At 45.5% G+C, this 22,275-nt stretch overlaps 1 protein-coding gene across 5 annotated transcripts in view; it reads right to left on the bottom strand.

The window, feature by feature from the left end:
* LOC101163291 (BRF1, RNA polymerase III transcription initiation factor subunit) overlaps positions 1-22,275 on the bottom strand; it is a 100,317-nt gene that overhangs the window by 37,378 nt on the left and 40,664 nt on the right. For 4 of the 5 annotated variants that reach the window (XR_911008.4, XM_011490671.4, XM_011490672.4 and 1 more), the window contains 10 exons: positions 21,936-22,085; positions 21,047-21,140; positions 20,837-20,963; positions 18,932-18,971; positions 18,508-18,600; positions 16,674-16,970; positions 6,506-6,567; positions 5,717-5,798; positions 5,463-5,518; positions 5,028-5,293 (listed from right to left, as the gene is read on the bottom strand). Coding sequence is in view for 4 of the 5 variants with exons in the window: in XM_011490671.4 (XP_011488973.1) it covers positions 5,028-5,293; positions 5,463-5,518; positions 5,717-5,798; positions 6,506-6,567; positions 16,674-16,970; positions 18,508-18,600; positions 18,932-18,971; positions 20,837-20,963; positions 21,047-21,140; positions 21,936-22,085 (1,267 nt within the window). In the remaining variant the exon portion in view is untranslated. The remainder of the gene's footprint in view (positions 1-5,027; positions 5,294-5,462; positions 5,519-5,716; positions 5,799-6,505; positions 6,568-16,673; positions 16,971-18,507; positions 18,601-18,931; positions 18,972-20,836; positions 20,964-21,046; positions 21,141-21,935; positions 22,086-22,275) is intronic. The other variant, XM_020713750.3, reaches the window with a different exon arrangement.

The raw sequence follows: 22,275 nt of genomic DNA, 5'->3' as shown, positions 1-22,275 counted from the left end.
CAAATGTAGAGCAGCGATGAGACGCAGCAACCCATGGAAATGAATGCAGACTCATGAAAACAACTTTTACCGTGACACACATTGCTTCTCACCAAAATTCTCTGTCATAAACACTTAGCAGCATCCCTTTATAGTCGACATTTCCTTGGCAACCGCCTTGCAGCATGACTCCGCCTCAGCCGCAACTAAGTTAAAAGTACAAAGTGTTGAGACTGGCGTTAATACAGACGTTCATACTTGGTCGGAGAAATCTAACGTTTGAATCCGTGATCTATGCCGACGAGGACTGCAAAGCGCAGGACTTCCATTATTCTCTCTCCCTTTGCTTTGCCCCACCCTCATAAGTCCTGGCCAATGAGTGAAGATCTTTAGTCACGTGGTTTTGTTTACCAGCTTTGGTACCGAACAGAAATGTGCAGTAGACAAATTCTGAGCCCAAATCTGCTGGGATGGGGTTGGATAGCCCACAGGCCAGTCTGGTGCCAGTCAGGTGTGCGTGGTGTCCTGAGATGAGCGTGAGGAAAAGTGTTCAGTCGAGCAGCACCGACACGGTTTGGGTGAAGAACAGGCAGTACCCCTGGCCTGGCACTGGGCGTGCGACACACACTGCTTTGCTTATTCGGACTGTTTGTATCAGTGCACTTCTGGGTTGGTCCGTAGACCCCCCCTCCCCAACCACCACCCGGTTCTTCTTTTTATTTATCTGCTCGCCATGAAACAGGCTCAGCTGCAGCGTTTTCCCCCCAGCTTCACATTTTCTCTGCCGAGACGTTAACCTCTCTGTTACGGCTGTGGCCGTATCTACTTTAGTTTGTGTGTTTTATTTCTGCATCAGAGTGGGACTTTGTTGCTTTTGTGGATCTTTGTGTGTCAGTCTGATTCCTTTCAGGTGCTGAGAAGGTGTGGACCCAAACTGATGGCAGCGCCGTGTGAAACCTCCAGCCTGTGAGGGCGGAGCGTGGCTCCAACCGGTCTCCACCGCAGCTCGGCGCTCCTCTCCACCTGTTCTGTAGTTTGTGTTGCACTTTTTTGCCGTTTTTGTGGTTTTGTGTTCAGGCCCACTCTGTGTTGTCTTTTGTTTAGTGTTCCAGTGTTTTTCTCCTGTCTATGTTGGTGTTTTGTCATCTCTTTCCCTTGTCTTTCATTCACAGATGTCAGATTTCCATCAGGTGGGTTTTGTTTGTTATTTTGGCCTTGGTTCACCCTGAAGCCTTTTGCTTTGGTATTTATTCGTTTGTAAATAAATGTGTTGTTTATGGATGCAGACAATCTTTTGTGGGGTTTTTAAAGTGGGGGCAAAAAAATGACCTTTGTGCTCCTCTAGGTCCCCTGGACTTACAAAAGGGGCATATGAGGAGAAAAAGGCCTGAAACCTTTAGGAGCGAAGCCCCGGGCAGAGCTCCCGGAGGAGCACGGAGCTGGAAGGAGCAGGCCTCCCAACAAAGCACAAAGGCTGCACTGTCAGCCGCCCTTCTCCTGCACCCCCCCACCCCCCACCACCACTTTTCAATTTGCAGCACAACAACCTTTTCATGGAGAAGCAGCGGTCGGCTCCTCAGCCCGATGCTGAAAGAGCCCATTCTGAGTTTTCCAGCTCCCGTCTGCTGTTTTAGTGCCTCTTTTAATCCACAGCTACCACTACACCTCCATGGAGGGACTAGGAGGTTAGCACTTCACTTCTGCTTGTTAGGTCCGGTGGGATTTCCCGCTCCCTGTGCCTTAACGGTCGACCAGCAGAGAGCTGGAAACTGTGGGGGGAGAAAACATTGTTGTGCATTTAATACGACAAAGTGTTGAGTTCAGCAAAGACTGGGTAAAAAGACGGAGCGGTCCATTCAGGGAAAAGACACAAAGACCCAGAGAATGAATGATTCAAGCCACAGATTCCATCAATGATTCATTGACAAGGATGGGATGCACTTTGTGAAGAAAAGCAGGTCAAACAACACCAGACTTTTCATTCTGAAAAACTGCACCCAGTCAAGAGGAACCTCTGAACACTGAGAATGGATTAGTCCGTTTTATTCATGGAGTTGGTCTGCTCTCCCAGACCGGGAGCTTCCATTAACGCCGCCATCAGACAACTGGAGCGCCAAAAATCCAGCCGCATCTCAGCGCGGCGGCAGTTTAGTGGGGGCAGTGCCACCGTGCTGAGGCGGGGCCTAATCATGAGACACTGACCAGTGGTGTGTGTATGTCTGTGTTTGTGTGTGTGCGTGTGTGTGTGCGTCCCCAGATAATAGTTGGATGTATTTTATATTCTTGTTTTGATAGCATTTTTAGTTCATCCGTTTCCATCTTTAAATCCACATAAATGAATAGAACACTTTTTTCTAAATAATAAGTGTGGGAAATAATAATAGACAATAATAATAGACAATAATTATAGTGTGGGAAAGCAGAAACATCCGTTTTTAGTAAAAAAAAAAAAAAAGAAACAGGTTGTGTCTGAATTCTTTACAAAGTACACTATATAGAGCGTTCTCCATTTCTAGTGTCGTCTGAATCTACAATTCCAAAGTCCAGAGCCCTAAAAAATTCCCAGAAGTCTTTGTGAAAAATCCGTGTTCATCGATGCTCACTAGATTAGTGAATTTAGACCACAATGCATCGCGGCGGAACAATTTTTACCAAAATCTTTTATTTAAATTAATTTTTTTAATAAATCATCAACCTTTTAATCTTCAGGAGACAGTGGACTCATAAATAATCGTCTCAAAACGCTTATATTAATTAGATTGTAACTTCCTGAAATCGATGACATCATATCCACCGTTTAAAAATAAAATAAAGTAGTGAGCGTGGCGTCTAAATTACTTTTAAAACTCAGGGCTCTACATAGTAGCACTATCTAGTTTTTAGTAGTTAGGGGTTAGGGCAGGAATTCAGACGGAGTATTTGTCTTGATTTGTCCTTTTATCTGCTTTTTTTGTTTGCAGTCTTCATTTAACCTTCTTCCCTCGTCGTGGTTGTTCTCTTTACTGTTCTGTAGCTCAGAGAGAAACCGTCCTCCAAAGCAGACCATGGAACCCTGAACTGGGGGTTGATCCCAAAATGCTGCGTACGTTTGTAACGGCTGTTTCAAGTCAAACCTGGAGAGACTTATGGCTCTATTTTCCAGTTTCATCCGTCAGTGGGCATCATGTCTAAAAATATTTATTCTTACTTGAAGAGAAAATGGTTTCATTTTTCAAACTGCAGCACATCAGCACCTCATCCCAGAGCTCAGGACAGGATCTGGGTGGGCACCACAGACCACAAACAGATGAGTGGAGCTCAAATTACCACAGCAGCAAAAAGAGGGGAACCTGGGGGGTTTACATCACCTTCACAGCTGCCCCCATACAAGCCCTTTTATGCTCCATGATGCTGCCCAAAACCAGTATTAACAGGAAGAGCTTTAAAAACAGAGCCATGAAAAACCAAATGAACGGAAACCACGTCTGCAGCTGCAGAAATGCCATTCCTGAAAGACTCAGCACCGATCCGTCCCAGCATGAATCCCTGAGAGGGAAGCGCTGGGACAAATGCTGGCAGACGCGCTGAACACAAGGAGGAGCAGGCCGAGCATCCGTCCGTCTGTCACTGCTGGTTACCTGAAGAGCCCTGTCCTCATGAAGAACAGCCAGCAAACTGTTTATGTGGATCTTAAGGAGGAGCTGGAACTGACCTGAGTGAACTCCCTTCATCTGTTGGTTTGGCTAAGCATGTGTATGGAAGCGATGCTGTAGCATAATTAATAATAAAAGTCAAAACCAGAAATGCTTTTTCATTTTCAAAACGAAGCTGCATTTTTTTACTCAAAATTAAAATGAAAAAGCAATTGTGCTGCTACGATCTGAGAAACCATCATATGAATTTGTGTTTCCAGTGGTTGTCCAGAACAAAATAAAGGATAATGTAATTCCCACATATTTACATCCAAGATGCTCATTGCCCGTTCGGAGTTTTAAGTACCTCCACGGCTAATGTTTTTAGCACATATTAGCAAAATGCTAACCCGTCTTTTGGGTCCTTGAGGCGATGACAAAAGCACTGACAGCACGGATTTGAAAAAAATATGATCGTGCAGGCCTTTAATAATAATCACAACAATAAAAGCACATTTAGAAGATAGATGGTTGGACCAACACGCACTCAGCTTCCCACTGAGTGCGTGTTGGTCCAACCAGCAAACATTTAACATGGTGAAATCTGCTATGGCTGTTGATGGGCTCCAGCTGTCATCGAACAGCAAAATCAGCGCCAAGCCGCAGGAGACCATCTTTAAAGCTCCACTGCTCCTAGCATGTCTGTGTCTGTTAGCAGCCGGACACACGGAGAAAGCACTGACGTCATCGCCCCGCCTCCCCTCTGAAAATGCTTATTCGAATTGAATAATGCGACAATGTTCACAGGGTGGATGTTAAAATAAAAACACCATCCCCTCTTTGCATTTTCGTTTTAATTTATGACACAGAATAAGCGGGTTTTAAGTAGAAATGAAAAAGCATTTTGAAGGATTGATTTTTCATTTTCATTTGATGCAGTTACATTTTGAAAATCAAAAGGATTTCTGTTAATCCATTTTAATTGTCAAATTAGACATTTCTAAATGAATTTTGCTACACATTTACCAGGGACCTTTATGAAAATGAAATGTCAAATACCATTTTCTTTATCATTTCAATTAAGTGACAGAATAAGCGGTGTTGAAGTAGAAAATGAAAAAGCATTTTAGTGGATTGCTTTTTCATTTTAATTTTGAGTCAAAAAATGCAGCTTCATTTTGAAAATGAAGAAGCATTTGTGGTTTTGACTTTTATTTTTAATTATGCTACAGATTTGCTTCCATACATGTGTTTTTCACAGGTACGAGGGCTTTAGGGACTAACAATGGGCTGGGAAATCCCAGTCACCACGGCATTCCGATTGGTGGGAACAGGGTTTTAGGTGGCTGCTGTCACCACATCATTCATGAAACCATCACATTCATCAAATCAGCAGCACTGCCTCAGACAGAAGGATACCCCACCACGCTTCCTTACCTTTTTCCCAGAGTGCTGAGCGGCACACTGAGGCCCGGCGGAGTTTGAGCCGGTTTGGTGCTGCGCCGGGTCAGCTTGGCGCCAGATGACTCGCTCTTCACCGACTCGGCTTTGCGTGCCGGGCTGGCGCTGGGTCTGATGTTCAGATCCTTCAGCACGTCGTAGTTGATCTTGGTGGAGATCTTCTTCTGCTCCAGCATTTTCCCGATGGCCTCATCCGCCGTGCTCGCTCGGATTTGGGAGCGTTTCTTTCCTGAGGACTTTGGCTGTTGGAAACAACAAAAAAAGGCAAAATAGGCCTTGAAGCAGACAGGAAGACCTTTGAGTGCGGAAAATATAGAACACAGCATGAATAGGAGAGACACTTTGGATCCTGTCTGGGAAACCCCAATGGCTGAGGTGCCCCGCAGCAGCCGTGAGAACAGACCTGCTTACCTTCTTTTCTTTGTAGATCCCCAGCTCCTTCTCCTTCGCTATCTTTGCTTCCTTTTCTGAAATTAAGAAACCATGGGGGGGGGCGTATCAGTTCTGAGGCTGGAAAGTCGGCTCAGCCCGAGGTTTAAGTCTGGTTGATAAAGTTCTGAGACTAGCGGCTGCATCAGGAAGCGTACCGGTTTCTGCATGCAGATGACAGGTAAAGCTCCCCCCCTCACATGCTGTTCAGACATCAAGGTGCATCCTGAAAGTACCTTTCTGCTCTTTGAGGTAGTCGGAGTTTTCTGCCATCCAGAGCGCCGTCTTGATTTTGATCTCGCTCTCACTCAGCAGGTACTGCAGAAACGCAGAGGAAGCAGCTTTTAGGCTGCAGTGAGAGAAAGCAGCTGCGCCTCGGCTTTTACCCAAAACGATTGAGCCACATTTTTTATCTGTATGCAAGGACACATTTTCATATCTGGGACATTCACTCATGACATGCTGAAGTACTGATCCTGTTTTGTTCAAACTAAACAGAACAGAACCATTTCCATAATGGCTCTGAACCTCGAACCGCTTTATTGGGAGTGAAAAAGGTCGTGCAGCAGGATCGGCTCCTCGGTGCAATAGTCTGCAGCAAACCTGCACCACATTTCTGAAGATCGTGGGGTAGAAGAAAGGGGAGCGGCAGTCTGCACTGATGTGTCGCGACTCCGTCCACATGCGGGTAATGAAGGCCTCACTTTACCCAACATCTGCTGTGAAAGGGCAAACCCTTCCTGCTGCCCCGACCTTTGACATTAGAACTGATGTCCGTGTCTTCCAGCCACCTCTATAGACAAAAGCTTGAAAGATTTGTCACCTAAAAACAGACGTTCCTGTTTGGACGGCAGATTAAGGAGGATTTGTATGTTTTAGCAAATCAGAACAGCATCAAACCTAAATTATAAGTGAATTAACATTTTATTTTCTAACCCGTGTTTAATCAGGCCTGCAAACCCTGGCTGTCCTTCAGTGGGAGTGTGTTGGAATGGACAGGAGCGCGTTAGGCAGCAGGTACGCACCAGTTCGATCTCGCTGTCATCTATCCCGCTCAGGTCCAGCTCCCCGCTGTCAGCGGCGCCATCTGTCACGGAGACAACAACCAGAACGGACATGCTCACAGAATCTGCTGCGATGCACATTTCAGCTGCAGCTTCCCACCCCAGAGGACAGAGCAGGAAACATCGGCTTATCCGGAAAACAAAAACATCCACATTCAGCTGCAATCCACAAAGAAAACACACGGCGACCCCGGGAAACCCCTAACAGGCTTTAGCGCCATTTAAGTGGATCTACCTGAGAACACTTTGGTTCCAATTACAAAACACTTGGAAGATTGAAACCTGCTTGATGGTGAGGGGCTGAAACAGCAGTTTGCATTTTTCATGCCGTGCCGGAGATGCTCTCCGCCTCCCGCCGGCGTCTGCCTCAGATGGAGAAAATAACAACAACAGACTTCGAAAGTGCTGATAAAAAGAAAAAAAGCATTTCTGTGTTCACAGCTTAATCTTAGGAATGACGGCTTCTAACGAAGCGGGAAAGACTCGGATAACGTAAAGAAAAGACTTGTGGAGCGGCTGCTAGCTTTGGCGGTAGAAAACAATTGGTGTCTCTCCCGCAGCCTTCGCTCCAGAAGATCCTCCACCTTGATTTGATGCTTCTTTCACAGAGAGCGTCGGTCCTGCGGCGGCCTGCAGACTTCAGAAAGTCAATCAAAGTGGGAAAGATGGAAGAAGAGCTTTAAAGAGACAGAGAACCAGGCTTATGGCAATCATTTAACTTCTAACAGGTTTCCTTCTTTGACATTTTCACAGCGCCGCGCTTCCAAAAGTTCAAAATCCCGACAGGGTGAGGGGCTTCAAAGCCGAGACGCCCGAGTCCACAGGCTGCTTCCTCTTCATTAAGGACTGACAGGTGCCGCTCTCACTGGAGCAAGCGGCGGGCTCTGCAGCGGCGGCGGGGCGGTTCATCCAGTCTGGGATTTGGGTTCACGGAGGAGATTGCTGCCTTCTTTAAAGAGAGGACAGAGACGGTCAGCTGCTATCTAGCAGGCCCAGCCCTCTAAGAACTTCCTCTGCAGGAAGTGTGAGGCAGAGATAAGAGCGGGAAGAGTCCTGGGAAAGATCCAGCTTCTACAGACAAAGAGCTGAAAACGGCCCTTCAGCCCAGGAGACTGAAGGGGGAGGGAGCCGGTACCTCCTTATTATTCAGCCGCTGCTTGGATAAATCTACACTAGTTAGTTGAATGCTTTAAAGCATTCAACCCATTGTTTTCTTGTTTCTCTTTCTTTATTCTAGTATCTGCCACCATTTTTTTGGCGCTTAACTCCTTCTGCAATGTTTCAGCTATTTCAACGATTCAACTATTCAAATGTTCAGCTCTTTTAGCTTTTTCCAGCTATGACTTTTGGTCCTTCAAATCCTTGAACTTTTCCAGATATTCCAGGATTTCTACCTTCATTGAAACACACGGGGAATCCTTGGTGCAGAAGCTCGCTGGTTCGATACCCGGCTCTGGCATTTTTCACAAACATATCTTTTTTTGTTATTGTGCTGTTTTCACTTTATTTATGGTCAACTTGGATCATTTCTCTGTTTTTTGTTCTAATTATTCACCTTTAAGATTCATTTTCATTCAGAAATATAGCATCAACCCTGCAGTTTCTTCTAGAAATGCAGCTCCTTCTAGTTTGATCCAACCAGCCACACGGGAGCAGAAGAACGTGCACGCCCACGTTTGAGAAGCCTCAGGCTTCCACGTAGTGCGTTCATTCTGATCATGAACACTTTGAGGGCCATTAACCTGCTTGTACCGTGATCACTTACAAAATAAATACAAATTCAACCAGTTTTTAGTCCTTTATTTTTATTATTTTCTCGGTTTGGATAACTTTTTTCACAAAAAGCGGACTATTTAGTGGTGCTGCACCATGACAACGCGTTCGCCTTTGCCGGCTCAGCAGGCGTTGACCTTGACTGCAGTGGCCAAGGAAAGCGATATCTATGCTGATGACCACGATGTGTTAAATAAAGCATTAGTTCAGAGAGAAAGTTCTCCTCTAACCGCTTGTTTTTGTCCAGATGATGAAGATAAAGTTTTAAAGAAGCCGGCGCAGTGATACAGACCATTTATGCTAGGTGACCGGAACTTCTTTTTTAGACGGGCGGTTATCACTGTGGTATATAACTTTTGAATCCACCCAGCAGAATTCACCAGGACAATGGTGTAAGCGCAATTATTACATAACTCTTTCTGTATACTTTTTGTATGGATACGCAAATTTGTGGCTTTCCACTCCCGTTCCACGTATGTTTACCCGTCATATGGACCAATGATGAACACAAGAAACTCTTAGGAATGAGGCAGACCACGCATGGATCAGGAAAGAACCAGGCTGTGTGACACGGCCTTGGTAAGCCTTAAGCAGATCCTACTGAACCACGTGAACCATGGATCTGTACAGTAATGAGGGAATCAACTCTGTAAAGTTGTTCACTGGTATGATTTAAATTGAGAATAGGATTTAAAATCAAAGACAAATTTTACGGTCGTCTGATTCTGAGGATTAATGGTGGAAGATGATATAGATGGGTGGATTTTTCCAGTTTTACTGCTGCAGGAATGCTGCTACGTCGTCTGGAAGTGTGAAACGAGACGACAAAGAAAGCTAGAGCGATTTCCCGCAGTCGAAGGCGGTAATGAGGGTCCATGCCAGCTCCGCCCGGAGAAATACCAGCCAGGCAGAGGTCCTCAGAGACGCCGGCAGACTGAGCGCGCCCAGTACAAGCTGACCTCCTCGGCCTTGAAGGAGCCCAGACTGAGCGTGGACGCCCACTCAAGCACCTGCTGCCCCCCACCTCAGGCTGTAGGAATGGGGAGAGGAGGAACATATTCTTATTAAGGCTGAGGAACAGTGAGGCTGGGAGGCCCAGCACAGTCATGGTGTTCATCCTGAACGGCTCTCCGGTTTGAAACCGTCACCGGAGCACAGTCTGCTCTCGGTTTTGGAAATGCAGGGAAACTCCTCAGACCTCCGGCCTCCAGTCCGGTTAGACTATGGCTGCACTAAAAACAACTAACTTTGTGTTTGACGGATTCTAAAGCTTCAAAAAGCTGCAAAATGAACAGAGAGATGCTAATTATGAATCTAACACTGTTAATATGAGATTACACTTAGAGGTCCATGCTTTTAGTCAGCCTGTGTGTAGTATTTGTGAACAGGTATGAGAGCATCCACTTACAAAAAGAATAACGTATTTGGAGAAAACGGTTCTGTAGCACGGCTTCATTATGTTTGATAAAAGTGGAGTTTTAATGAAAGGAGCAGGCTGAAAGCATCATTTGTGTCCCGATGAACCACCTCTTAGGTGAGATCGGAGCTCAAGAGAGCAGGTTCTCCAGAGGCTTTTCACAAATTACACCAACTAAAATCCCACTTAGTGTGTTTCTGAGACAGTGCTGGAGATTTCTGATTACACGGACTTATGAGAAAATGAAACAGGAACCTGTAAGTCCTGCCCAGCACAATCAATTCTCCTAAATGCACAGAAAACATTTAAATCAAGCTTTGTTGATCATGATAGAAATCTCAGGACAGAACTAAACTGGAGAAAGAACAACGATGAAAAGGTCAGAGTTCACATTAAATGTAGTAGACAACAGTTTATGATCCGTTCAGATTCCAGACCGACTCCTGGTGACAAATCCAGCAACTTTTTCTGCAGCTCATGGAAACTTCCGGAGACTTTTGACATCCCAAACTCACCGGACACGCGGGAATGCGACTGTGGTGGGTGTGCCGCTGTAAGGTGGCTACACTAGACCCACAGTGCCACGCTTGGAAGACAGCCCGAAAGGGACAATTCAAGTCTGCTGTAGAACAACATGCAGCATGAGAAGGGACAGCAAAAACCTCTGCAAACAACAAATACGAAGAAATCCAGATCAAAATAAAGCCAAGTTATATAAAGTGACAAAGGAATGTGTGCTAAAGTCGTCTTTGAGCAACAGCTCTACCAGATTTCCTCAAACGCGAGTCTTTGTGAAATGTTGTAACGCGCCAGTCATTCATTCAAACACAGAAAGACTGAAAATGTCCGATAACTCCGTTTTGCTACGATAAAGGGAAGGTCTTGGTGAAGAAAACTATCTGCGTTGTTTCTTTTGCACTTTGCCGTTTGTACATTTGACCTTCTTTCATAGCGGCCCTGACTCCTCTGGGGCGAAAGGATCTTATCGCCTCTTCACCTTAGCCAATCAGCAGCCTTCTCCTCTCCGTTAAATTACACGATAATCTGTTTTTCTCCCCCTAACACTGCTGTGCACAAATCCTCCACCTGCCAAGTATCTGCTCCACATCCACCAGTCCGACTCTCTTCCTATTCATCTGAGGAAGTTTTCAAAATACAAACTACAGTAAACAGGACTAATCTATCTGTTCACCCACCTGGGATAAACCACCAGAGTGTGTGTGTGTGTGTGGGGGGGGGGGGGGGGTGAGATCCAAACTTCAGAGCAAAAGTCAAACTTCCTTCCTAGAAACTGCTGAAGTATGACAGAAGTTAGCCATGAGATTCAATTCCCAACTAGAAGGAGCTGCTTTTCCATTAGAAAATGCTGTATTGCTGAATGAAAATGACACTTAAAGGGTAATATCTGACAAAAAAATAAATAAAGGAAGAAATGGTCCAAGTTGACCATAAATAAAGTGAAAACAGCACAATAACAAAAAAGATAGTTTTGTGAAAAATGCCAGAGCCGGGTTTCAAACCATTGAAGTTGTGCACCACTGCTCATGTGTCATGCCACCCAACAGGTACAGTAGAGAGGACATATGATCCATATAATCCTGGAATATCTTGACAAGTTCAAGGATTTGAAGGACCAAAAGTCAGAGCTGGAAAAAGCTGAAAGAGTTGAACATTTGAATAGTTGGATGGTTGAAATAGCTGAAAAACTGTATGAGTTAAGCTGCACAAAAGGCTGAAGATACTAGAATAAAGAAAGAGAAACAGGAAAACCACGATTGGTTGAATGCTTTATAGTATTCAACCAATGACTGTAGAGTGACAGTGATACTGAGAATCAAAGGCATGAGACGAAGAAACTGGAGAAATATCAGTTTTCGATTTCTGTTCATGTCTGAAGGAATGAAACTAGAAAAAAAGCCAGAGTTCTGCTCAGGAAGGGGGGTCAGAGCTGCTGGAGCGTAGCGGCCGCCGGCGAGAGCCCTGCTAAACGGTAGCTGTCACCTCCCGTCAGGCTGGCGGCCCCAGACGAGAGGCTCGCTTCGCCTCCTCGGGCCAGATGAGGGACGTCATCTTCAATCACAGCAGACTCCTGTGACGAGCCTCTGCAGCGCTCTCAGCAGACAGACTGACAGCTAAACGCACGCACGCTCCACACCACGCTGCTGCACACGCTGCTGCACACGCTCAGTTTGGCCCGACTCGCTGAACGCGTGTGACTGGACGGCCAACCAGAGCAGAGAGCCTCAGACGGCGGCTTCTTTCTCGCACGGCTCCGTCTCTCCGTGTTCTGACCCGTGCTGCACACCTTCTCAGAGATTCTCCCCATCTGGCCATGCCTGCTGGGCTCTTTGGTACCGCCCCGGTACTGAGACAGAGCCTGGCCCGAGCAGCTGTCCCGAGCAGCGCAGGCCAAACAAATACAATGAAGTCATTAGACCGGCTGAAAGGATGATTGGCCTTAAATATTAACGAAGAGGGATTTTCCTGTTTTTGCTTTTTAGCTCAAGACCGACCCAGATTTTCTCCAGAACCAAAAGCAGCACATGAATAATTCATTCCACAGGTGCTGGGATGGTGTGATTAGTGAGCAGCAGCTACGCCTTAACCAGTCTGAGACTCCATCATAACTGAACATATGGAAGGACACCACAAAACGCGGCGCTGCAGTCCCACCATTGACGGTTCAGAGCGAGGTTCACCTTTCTTTATTCATTTTTGAACTGATCCTATCTTCTCCAGTACTCATCAATGCCCTCATAACTTCCTCCTCATTAATATTCGTAATTTTGTTTATTTCTGATGTGTCCTGTCCAACAGCTGAGCAGACAGATCAGAGCTGAAGGCCTCTTGTGTTGGACAGATTCTACTGTCACAACAGGAGGTTAAGGATTTTCTGACACACGAGGTGTTTGTTTGCATAAACCCCTTTTGGATTTGATAATTGAAGGAGCAGGAGGGGGAAGAAAACATAAAGCAACAAGTTGCTTTAGGTTTATCATAGCTACTGTCAGGTGTAGATGTTAGGCTGAGGGGCGGGGCCTGTCCACACGCACACTCAAATATCACACCTCCTCAAATTTGCATTTATATCAATCGCAAACATCATGCACAACTTGGCTCCAAAAGTCTTCACACACATGTCAAAACGTACACAAAAGAACTGCAGATTACTCACACTTATGCATACAAACAAACACGTCAGTAGAACAGAACAAACCAAAACAGATAGAATAAAACCGAAGAGAATAGAATAGAACACAATAGAATAAAATAAATTAGAATAGGATAGGGTCGCGGAGTCGGGCACCTGGCGGGCACCTGGCGGGCACGCGACGGACGGCCAGGGTGAGACCGCCGCGTCGCGCTGGGGTTTTGTGGGTTCCGAGGCCCGGGGCCGGGTGGGGCGCCGTTGATTCGCCGGACGGGAACCCCCCTCCACCGCCGTGGGGCGGTCCTCCGCGTCCGGCCGGCACAGAGGCCCCCCCGTCATCCCTCGGGGGAACAGCTGATAGCCGGTCGATAGGCTTTATGGTCAATCTAACATGTTACACATGTTTGTTGCACAACTAAATTCCAGAAAGTGTCTTTTTAGTCACGCATTCAGAAAAAAGTAAACAACATACAGTAACACAATGTTGTAGTCACATTAAGGCAAGTTTAAACACAACACAGAAACAAAACTACAATAGTCCACTATTCAAGCATGCATCACAGGGGTCCCTCTCTCCACGGAGGGCCCCGAAGCCAACACTGCTGACGGCCTGGTTACCCCCCCCAACAGGGATGGGGTTAACCATCACGTGTGTGAGTGTGTGTATGGTGTGGTGAGAAATCCTCTGATTTCTTAATAAATCAAATAAAACAAATTGTGGGCGGGACCGTTGGCGCGGAGCAGGGAGCTCCTAGCGTACTTTCTACGACAAAAATATGATCTTTTTCAAACAGCACTTTTCCGTCTTCTCCTGATTCACAACAATTTATATAAAGAAAGGGTCAGAAATGCAGCTTTAAGCTTAATGTTCTTTATCGATGTCCTTCATGAAGAAAATGTTACAAGAACATCCTAAAAAAAACAACATTTAAAGGACTGCAGTTTATGTTGAAAATTACTTGGCAATCAATATTTCTTTCATCTCCGCCTATCATTATTGCTCAAGTACTTTTTAAAAATGAAAACTCAGTTCCTGAAAGAGTGTGGCTGGAATTCAGATAATTTTATAAACGTAAAAAAAGAACACGTTCTGCATGTCTGGAGACTTAAACAAAAAAAACTGGGCCTGACTGACATACTTCTGCGATTACTGCAGTTTTCTCCTAAAGAGGAAAAGGTTCAAAAGCTGCTGGTCAGACCATGAGCTCCTGCTTTCCCTTTTGCTCACATAGCAGGAGGTTTTTGGGCAGATCTGCCTGAGGATGAGGGAAAGTGTGGTGTTGCAGAAACCCGCACTGAGACTTGGCATCTTCTTTCATCGCGGAGCGCCTCCTCTGTGGGTCGAGGCAGATGCTGCTCGTCTAAAAGACTGTAATTGACTCAGCAGAGCTGCTGTCAGAGCGCAGAGCTGTCAGGACGCTTTAGCACGCCTCCAGTGCTCACAGCCAAGATTTACTGCACTGATGGCTGACGGTGCAGACAAAAGATGGAAGCAACATCCTTTAAGGCTAACAGCGTTCTGTCTGGGGAACGATGTTGGCATAAATGGACCAACACCTGGGAAAGTACCAAACTGGGACAGGATCAAAAATGGGGGCTAAAAATAACAAGAAGAAGCCGCTAAAAGCTGAAGTTCCACACCCTTTCCAAAGTTGTTTCCCCAGACATTTGCAGTGAAACCATCAGAGTTTTCTGAGAAGAGGGAGGCACGCTCGCTGTGGTAGTTAAGGTCGGGACAAACGCCATTGATTGAACTAAGTGCTCAGCTAAAAAACACTGCTGCAATCGATGCCGCCTCAGATGGTGCAGCCCAGAGCTCCCGGAAGACCTCGGCTATCGATGAATGTGACAGAGTCCTGCAGAGGTGCTGAAGTCACGCTGCGCTGTCGGCAAAGTGAATGAAAACGCCGTTAATCAGACGGAGCGTCGATGGGCCTGAGGGCTTAGACGGGCTCAGAGATGCTAGGCAGGAATGCAGATGTCACCGTTTCACCTTCATCTCCATGCACATGCATTGTTCTGCAGAATCACTTTGACAGAAGGAAGCCACACCAACGTCAACTCTGACTTTCTCCTGATGAAAACACTGGAATCTACAGCCCCTCTCATCTCTACCTGTGAAACACACCTGGGTCAGGTAATCAGCATGAGGAGGGGCAGGGATGAAGAGCGAGTAGGCCCCTGATCCTGTGATCTTCAAACACATCACATGGATCTGTTTCTTTGTATTCATCATGACTTAAAAGAACAAAGTCAAACTTCTCAAAACCTGACACTATTGGAGAACTGACTTCTTAGGCTCCTCTTTTATCAGACACGGTTGGGTTTTTTTCACATGCCTGACATGTTTGGATGAACGTCTTCCTCAGAGTCCTAAGTCCTAATAAAAAAACATAACCGTGTCTGATAACAGAAGAACCAAATAAGTCAGGTCATAACACAGACACTATGAATGTTATTGAACTGGGCAGTGGTGACAACAATGACCAACATTTCCGGTCTTGCTGCCGGTGGCCTCTGGTGAAAATAGCTGCTCCGTATCACAACAGGAAGGCCACTGGGAAGCTCAGGAGGCATTTTGAAAATCAAAATAAGGGGACTGCAAAGGTGGTTGGAGAGCAATCAAACCTAACAGCCCCCCTTCTTCTTCAAAAGTAAACCAGAAACAGTTTTCTTTCCTACGGTGGACTTTTTTTTCCCCCCTTTTCTTCCACGGTAAAAACTAGCACTGCTGAAGGGGCGAGGATGAAAGGTGCGAGCTAATCACAAGGCACCCCGCCCGCTAAATACTTCAAAGCTCCAGATGGAAAAGGGGCCCTCCCCCTCTTACCACAACTAGCTGAAGCCTGAACCAAACCAGGAGCCGTCTGAACGCCCAGAAACCCACGACCCAACACGCCTGAAGGTACGGTGGAACACGTGTAGCCTCACACAGAGACGTCAACAGAATTACATTCACCAAAGCAGAGCTAGAGGACGGAAAACAATCGGGCTCCTTCGTGTCGACCAGAAATGAAAAGGATCAGCTCTGCGCTGTGGCAGACGCATGTCCAAACGGTCCAGCACATCCGAATGACAGCAGAGACCACGGCCATGTCCTCGAATGATCGAACGAACGGGTTTTTCACACGCATCAAGGCATGATGCGGAAAAAAGACGCGGCAAAAGCAGGAAACTGTAATTTGCAGCTCTTTAAATAAAAGCACAAATTAAGTTTTGAAATGAGGCGCATGAAGAAGGAGCAGTCAGACTCCTCTGTAATCAGACGCTCCTCTGTTGAGGTCAGCCTGCTGCCCTCCATCAGGAGCCGTTTTCTTTGTCGGGGTAGGGTTGTCGTCCACTCGGTGAGCCTCATGACACTTGGGCCATGAAGGAGGATTCTGACAGACAGATTTCCCAGCTATACCTGCTGCACGATGTGATGATTCAATGGATCAGCAGATTCAAGTTTTGATTGACTGAGATCCAGATAATTAGCAGCTGGAAAGACGTGGATGTCTCAGAAAAAAATGATGGTAGATCTCAAGGACCAGGGTTGACAGAACAGAGAAGACAGGATGAAAATGAAGTAGAATAAGTGGAAAGCATCCCATCAGTTCCTACGGTTGGACCTCGAAAGATGTAATCTACAAAGTGTCCGTTTTTATAGAGATTTCTTTTTTTCTTCTTTTTTATTGTCATTGACTTTAGCTCATTCTGTTGACATACTACTGTTTAAGACGTGATCCAAAAAGATGAAACAGACAATTCCTGCTAATGCCAAACAGAGAAAGATGGGAGAAACTCACCGTTTTCCCTCTCCTCTCCAGTGCATTTGTTGATGGACTCTGGGAGGCCCAGGGTTGCTGCTGAAGGCATGGTTCCCAGAATGGAGGCCAACGATGGGCCCACTCGTTCTGGTATCTTCATCCCACACTCATTCTCCTCCTCTGGAGTCTTCTGTTCCAGTTTGATCAGAGCCTCTACAGTCAGCGTATCAAGGTCTTTGTCAAAGTGCCTGGCAACAGCCCTGAGCTCCTCATCCTCATCTGATTGGTTGTCGTCTTGCTGAGACAGCATGGAGCGGATGTCTTCACTGCTGAGGTCTGGGAGAGCAAAGTCATTGATCAGTGTTTATAACCGTGAGTATCTAACATATAGAGGAGAATGTTTCATTATATATGTCCTGTTTGTACATAAGAACTCTCAAATTGACACATTTAGTTTCGGTTTACTGCTGAGGTCAATGTGTGCCACATAAATGCTTGTAAACAGAGTCGCTAACAGACAGAGTTCTTCTGAGCGCTGTGCATCTAAACATGTTGCTGCCATTCCGACTTCCTGATTCTAACTCAAAACGGCAATTAAATAGACGTAAAAATCAGGGATTGGTTGTTTTTATGAAGCCTCGCTTTGGTCATCAATGCTAAAACTCTAGAGAGTTTAGTAAGAAAATTAGCCATACGTAAATGAACCAGTTTTGGACGTAAAGACCAAGACTACTCAGCATTGGACCGACAGACTGGGGTTGCATTGAAGCTGCTACACAAAACACTGCAGTGTGTCTGTGAGGTTTTAGCTCTTTGATTCTCCAGATGTATTAAAGTCATGTTGGAAGAGCATTTCAGTTTCCTCAAATACATTTGATACACTGTTGTCAGGGCTCTGGGGGGGGCACTCCCAGCTCTTTAAAGAGCTTGTTTCATGTTCTGGAGCAGCTGTGGAGCAACTTTTTCCAAAAACAGCCTTTGCCGCCGTCAAACCATCCAAAGGCGGAGACCACCGAGGTGCTTAAGTGACGACGACAAAAGAGAGAAAATGGGATGTGCCACATTTGAATGCCCAGAACATTCTGCCCATTCTGCCCATTGGTCTTCTTTCACACTGGACTCTCAGAAGCAAACCAAAGCATGAAGTGGACCAAGTGTGATAGAATCCGTGTTCATGCCCACTCTACACCATGTTTACCAAGAGAACACTTAAACAACATGTAAGAGTAAGTAACGGTGAAGTAGTACAGGTTCTCACCTGCATAAATTCTGCTTCTACCTGTAAGAGTACCTGGACTAAGGCTGTACTTACAACTAGAGTAGCTGCAACTAAAATGCCTGCAGCTTCCATTCGCCCTCCAGATACTGTACTTCTTGATACACTTCCCACACAAACTGAAATGGTACGTTCCATTTTCATGAGGTGGCCGTACAAGCCTCAAAAGGAACTGCAAGACACACCTGCGCTCCTCTTAAGATGGGGCCGCACCTGCTCACGACCTTCTATGGGGCTGGACAACCTGTAGTATGATGCGGGGCAACACCCCCGTATGTGACTGTTATTTGCCCTACATGATGATGACGCATAAAACTCCCCAAATATAATTAGTGAGTCATACATATCAGGCCGTTAGTATCAAATTGAGATCATCTGTTCTTTTTAAGAATTATTTGGATTGATTTGTAGATGATCTGGAAGTCACTTTTTCTTTTTTTGCCTTTTAAGTGAGGTGTTGAGACCTTCTCTGTTGTGGAGTGGCACTTGATGTCATGGAATTCAGATGAGCTCTTTTTAGTGCTTAACAGTTTTCATAATCTCATCTCTGATGATCATTTCCTTCTGAGATGTTCACCTGTTTGGGGCTTTTCTTACCTCTATTAACATAAGCAGCATAAACTCCTTTTAGTTTGGGCCTCAGGCTCTCCAGCTCTGCATCTATTTCATCCTGGTACCCTTTTATTTCATCTAAGACAAAAAGGAAAAAGTGAAACAAATAAATGAGTCATGCAATGGAGGGAGAGCAATTGCTTCAAACAAACGCAGTGCTGCACTTTATGCTAAATGAACCTATCACTTCCACTCCTTGCATCTGTAGTTACACTCTCCCACCTTAGCACTGTTGATTTATGAACTGTGGGCAAAGTAGATCTCATCATAAAGAGCTGTTCCCTGATCGAGCCGGGTCTCGATTTTCCCGAGTAGCCAAAGTAGAGACATAAAAAGTGAACAATTCTTAAGAGGCCGTCAGAATTTCTACAGAGCCCAACCTGGATGATTGAAAGTCAAACAACCATACCTTCAACATCTGGCATTTTCTCCATCAGCTGCTTCTCAAGCTGCAGGAAAACAACAAAACGAGACAATAAATGAGACGGGAAGTATTTTTTCTAAACCGACAGTGGCTCCAGGCTGTGAGGGTTACACAGTAAGACATGTCAGAATGAAAGGACATTGTTCCACTCTGTGGGGGGCTGATGGCAGCTGCCTTTGCTCTCAGACGAATTTGTTTCCTTGAAAATGTAGAATATGTCTCCGTTTGCCTGAGAGCTGTTGGTCTGCGCTCTTTGTGCTCAGTAAAACGGTTTAAGGCATTTATAATGTAATTCCGGACTTAAACACGAGAAAAAAAGTTTGAAACAAGACTTGATGTTTTAGCCTCATTTCTGCGGCGTGGATGGACTTCACTGGCATCATCACTGCATGAAAGGTAAACTAACACGGGACAGTTCAAAGAAACCCTCCTCACAGACAAGAAACAGCTAACCCATTTCAGTTTTACCCATAGCTGCATTTGATTTGACAAACAGTCTTCTGCACTGCCTCAACTTTTTTCTAACTTGAACTCCCCAATGGGTGTAGGTGGATATTGGAGAAGACCAAGGCGAACTTATATCCAAAATTGTCTCACTCATATTAAAGGGTCTCTTTCATTCAGAGTCATCTTTTTGAGCTTTAAGTGTCTTTTAATGTTCAATCCTCACAAAAACAACCCCAAAGTGGCATTTTGATCCGTTCCCACATCTCTGAGTTTTCATCTAAAAACCTGCTGTCTGAGCACCAGCCCCTCCTAATCTACCAGTGGGTTCTCACATTGTGACATCACAAATTGAGGAACCGCCCCTTCCAGGAAGAGTCTACTCTGCAAGCCCACCCCCAGTCTAACAGACACGCCCACTGTCTCCATGGAGCTAGTGGTGATCGGCTAAATGCTTTTATTTATATGAACAATCTGAACATCCATCTTTGTAAAAGTTCCGATGTTTTGTTTTCGTGAGAGAAACTCAGACACGATGCTGAGGCCGACTCTAGGATGATGTCATGAAATGGGCGGCACCCAAAAGAAGAAAAAGCCGGAGCCTCAGAGATGGAGTTGTCTCACTTCCAGGTAGGGAAATAAGCAGAGAAAATAACTCATATTTCATTAAAAAAAAATTAAAATGTTGACTATACGTTAGTATAATGAAATACTAACTTGTTTTGGGAGGATACAGCAGTAAACCTTAGAGAGTTTATAACAGGAAGAAGATTATGATCACGCTCTAAGTCACTAGCTGTGTTTCCATTGACTATGAAACTACGCAAATTAGATTTGCCATAATAAATTTGCCAAATGGAAACACAAAAATATAGAAAAAACTTGCATTTATCCAAAACGTGCTTTTAGGGAGGAGAATATTGGAATGTATCCAAATTAAAACATTTCACTAAACTGCAATGGAAACACTTTTTAAATTTGATGAATCACGTGATCAACAACCGGATGGCGATGCCCTTCTTGGTAAGCACTGGTGGCCTTGGGCGCTGCACAGCGGGCGCCACCAGAGGTCCCACAGCGTCACAGCTCATCAGAAGTTGAGCGTGTCATGTGGAATTGTTGGATCCACAGCTCCTCTGGAAAACCACCAACCACCATTTCCCAAAACGGCTTCATTCGTAGCCCCTCCCAAATTTAGGGAGCTCGCCGCTCCACGACCTGAAGAAGACGCCGACGTCTCTTTTGATAGATGATGATGAGCGCTAGTGCCGTGGCAGAAATGTGAATGGATCTGCTGTCAAAGTATTAGTCACATCCGTGTTTCTGAATGACTTATGGGGGGAGTCGGTTTGTGTTCACTTGCATAGCAGAGTGGTTCAGAGAGAACCACACTGCAAGTGTGGTTCTCTCTGAACCACTCTGCTTCTTCTGCGTCTAAATGCAGACCTGTTGAGTTTTCGTCTTCTTGAGTCCAGCGGTGTAGGAGGGTGGGTCGCACTCTTCATCCAGATCTACTCTCATGAATTCTTCTACCGTCAGTTTACTGGTGGGCGTGTCCTCAAACTCTGTCAGCCTGAAAAAGGTTGTCGCGCAGCGTGAACAGAACAGCGTTCAGGCAGAAACGGACAGAAAGGTTTGAACGCTTTGTGGACTCACCTCTTTCTCAGCGTGCTTTCACACACTTTGACGACATTGACGACCTCTTTGACGGTTCGGCAGAAGTCGTGCATGTGAGCAGATACCAGCAGAGCTGGACACAAACAGAGGCGTGACACCAACGTTAAAGGCTGGAATATCTGTCCTTCAAACAGGATCATCAAAACTAAAAGTGCACGTTTGAAACTCTTTGCAGTTTCAGCAGCAGCACACGTTTTCTGCGATGAAGGCCTTTAGGGGAATAGTTATGTAACAGTCATTAGACTTGAGTGGCTCCAGAAGCTGTTAAAGCATAGATGGAGACTTGTACTTCCACACTAAACAGCCTTTAGCAGAGAGGCGGCTGCTCTTAGCCAATGTGGACAATGTTAGCCAGAGTGTTTACCTACAGAACCCTTTGGACCTGCATGCTCTGATCTGAAAGGATTGATAACTTAGATCCCCACCATAAAAACAATTAGGACAACAAGGCTCCTGCTTTGACCCTTTAACTAAAATTTCAAGAGTTAGAAAAAAACGCTTTACGTCACGTGACGCAGCAAGGCAGGCGGATTCGGTGAACAGAATCTGGTAATTTTCCAAAATAAAATTCCTTTCTGATTTACAAACATAAAAGGTATCCAAGCTAGCGTGTGCATCTTTTTTTTCTCTCTGCAGTCCGGTACCGAGCGGCGCTCAGGAGACCCTCAGACATCCGGTTCTCAGCCACGTTTCAGAACAAAAGGATTTGGAACATCTAAAGCCTAAAACATGACGGCAGAAGACAGAAAAGTGGGTGAACTTCAGACACTTCCATCAAGCAAAAACCCCTTCCTCCTGAAGGTTTGGTTGGTCCTGAACGTCTGAGATGAGTAAAGATCCTCCAGAGCGCCGACAGCGGACACATTACCTGCTCCACAGAGTCCCGATGGCCTTCTTCCCGTGTGCATCCAGTCTCTCTTCATCCTCTGCACCAGTCGCATCGCCGTCATGGAGACGTCGTGGTTCTTCTCTCCAAACTCTAACATTTGGGCAAATCGAGGAATATACAAACATGGATCTGTTCAGAGGAAAGAGTTTTGGTTAACCGGCAGGTTCTGACAGGTTTTTTTCAGTTCACTGGCCTTAGAGGCCTCTGCTTCTGGGGTTTCTCTCTTGCATTTGCAAAAATGCAACAAAGAAAAGAAGCATTTCTCGTCATTTTTCTAGGAATCGCTTCCATGAACAAAGTTCATCACTGCTTATTATAA

Source organism: Oryzias latipes, chromosome 22, assembly GCF_053564925.1.
Source record: "Oryzias latipes strain Hd-rR chromosome 22, Olatipes_Hd-rR_3.1".
Classification (NCBI taxonomy): Eukaryota; Metazoa; Chordata; class Actinopteri; order Beloniformes; family Adrianichthyidae; genus Oryzias; species Oryzias latipes.
Note: the sequence above shows the minus strand (reverse complement) of the source record. Positions and strands in the feature narration are given on the sequence as shown.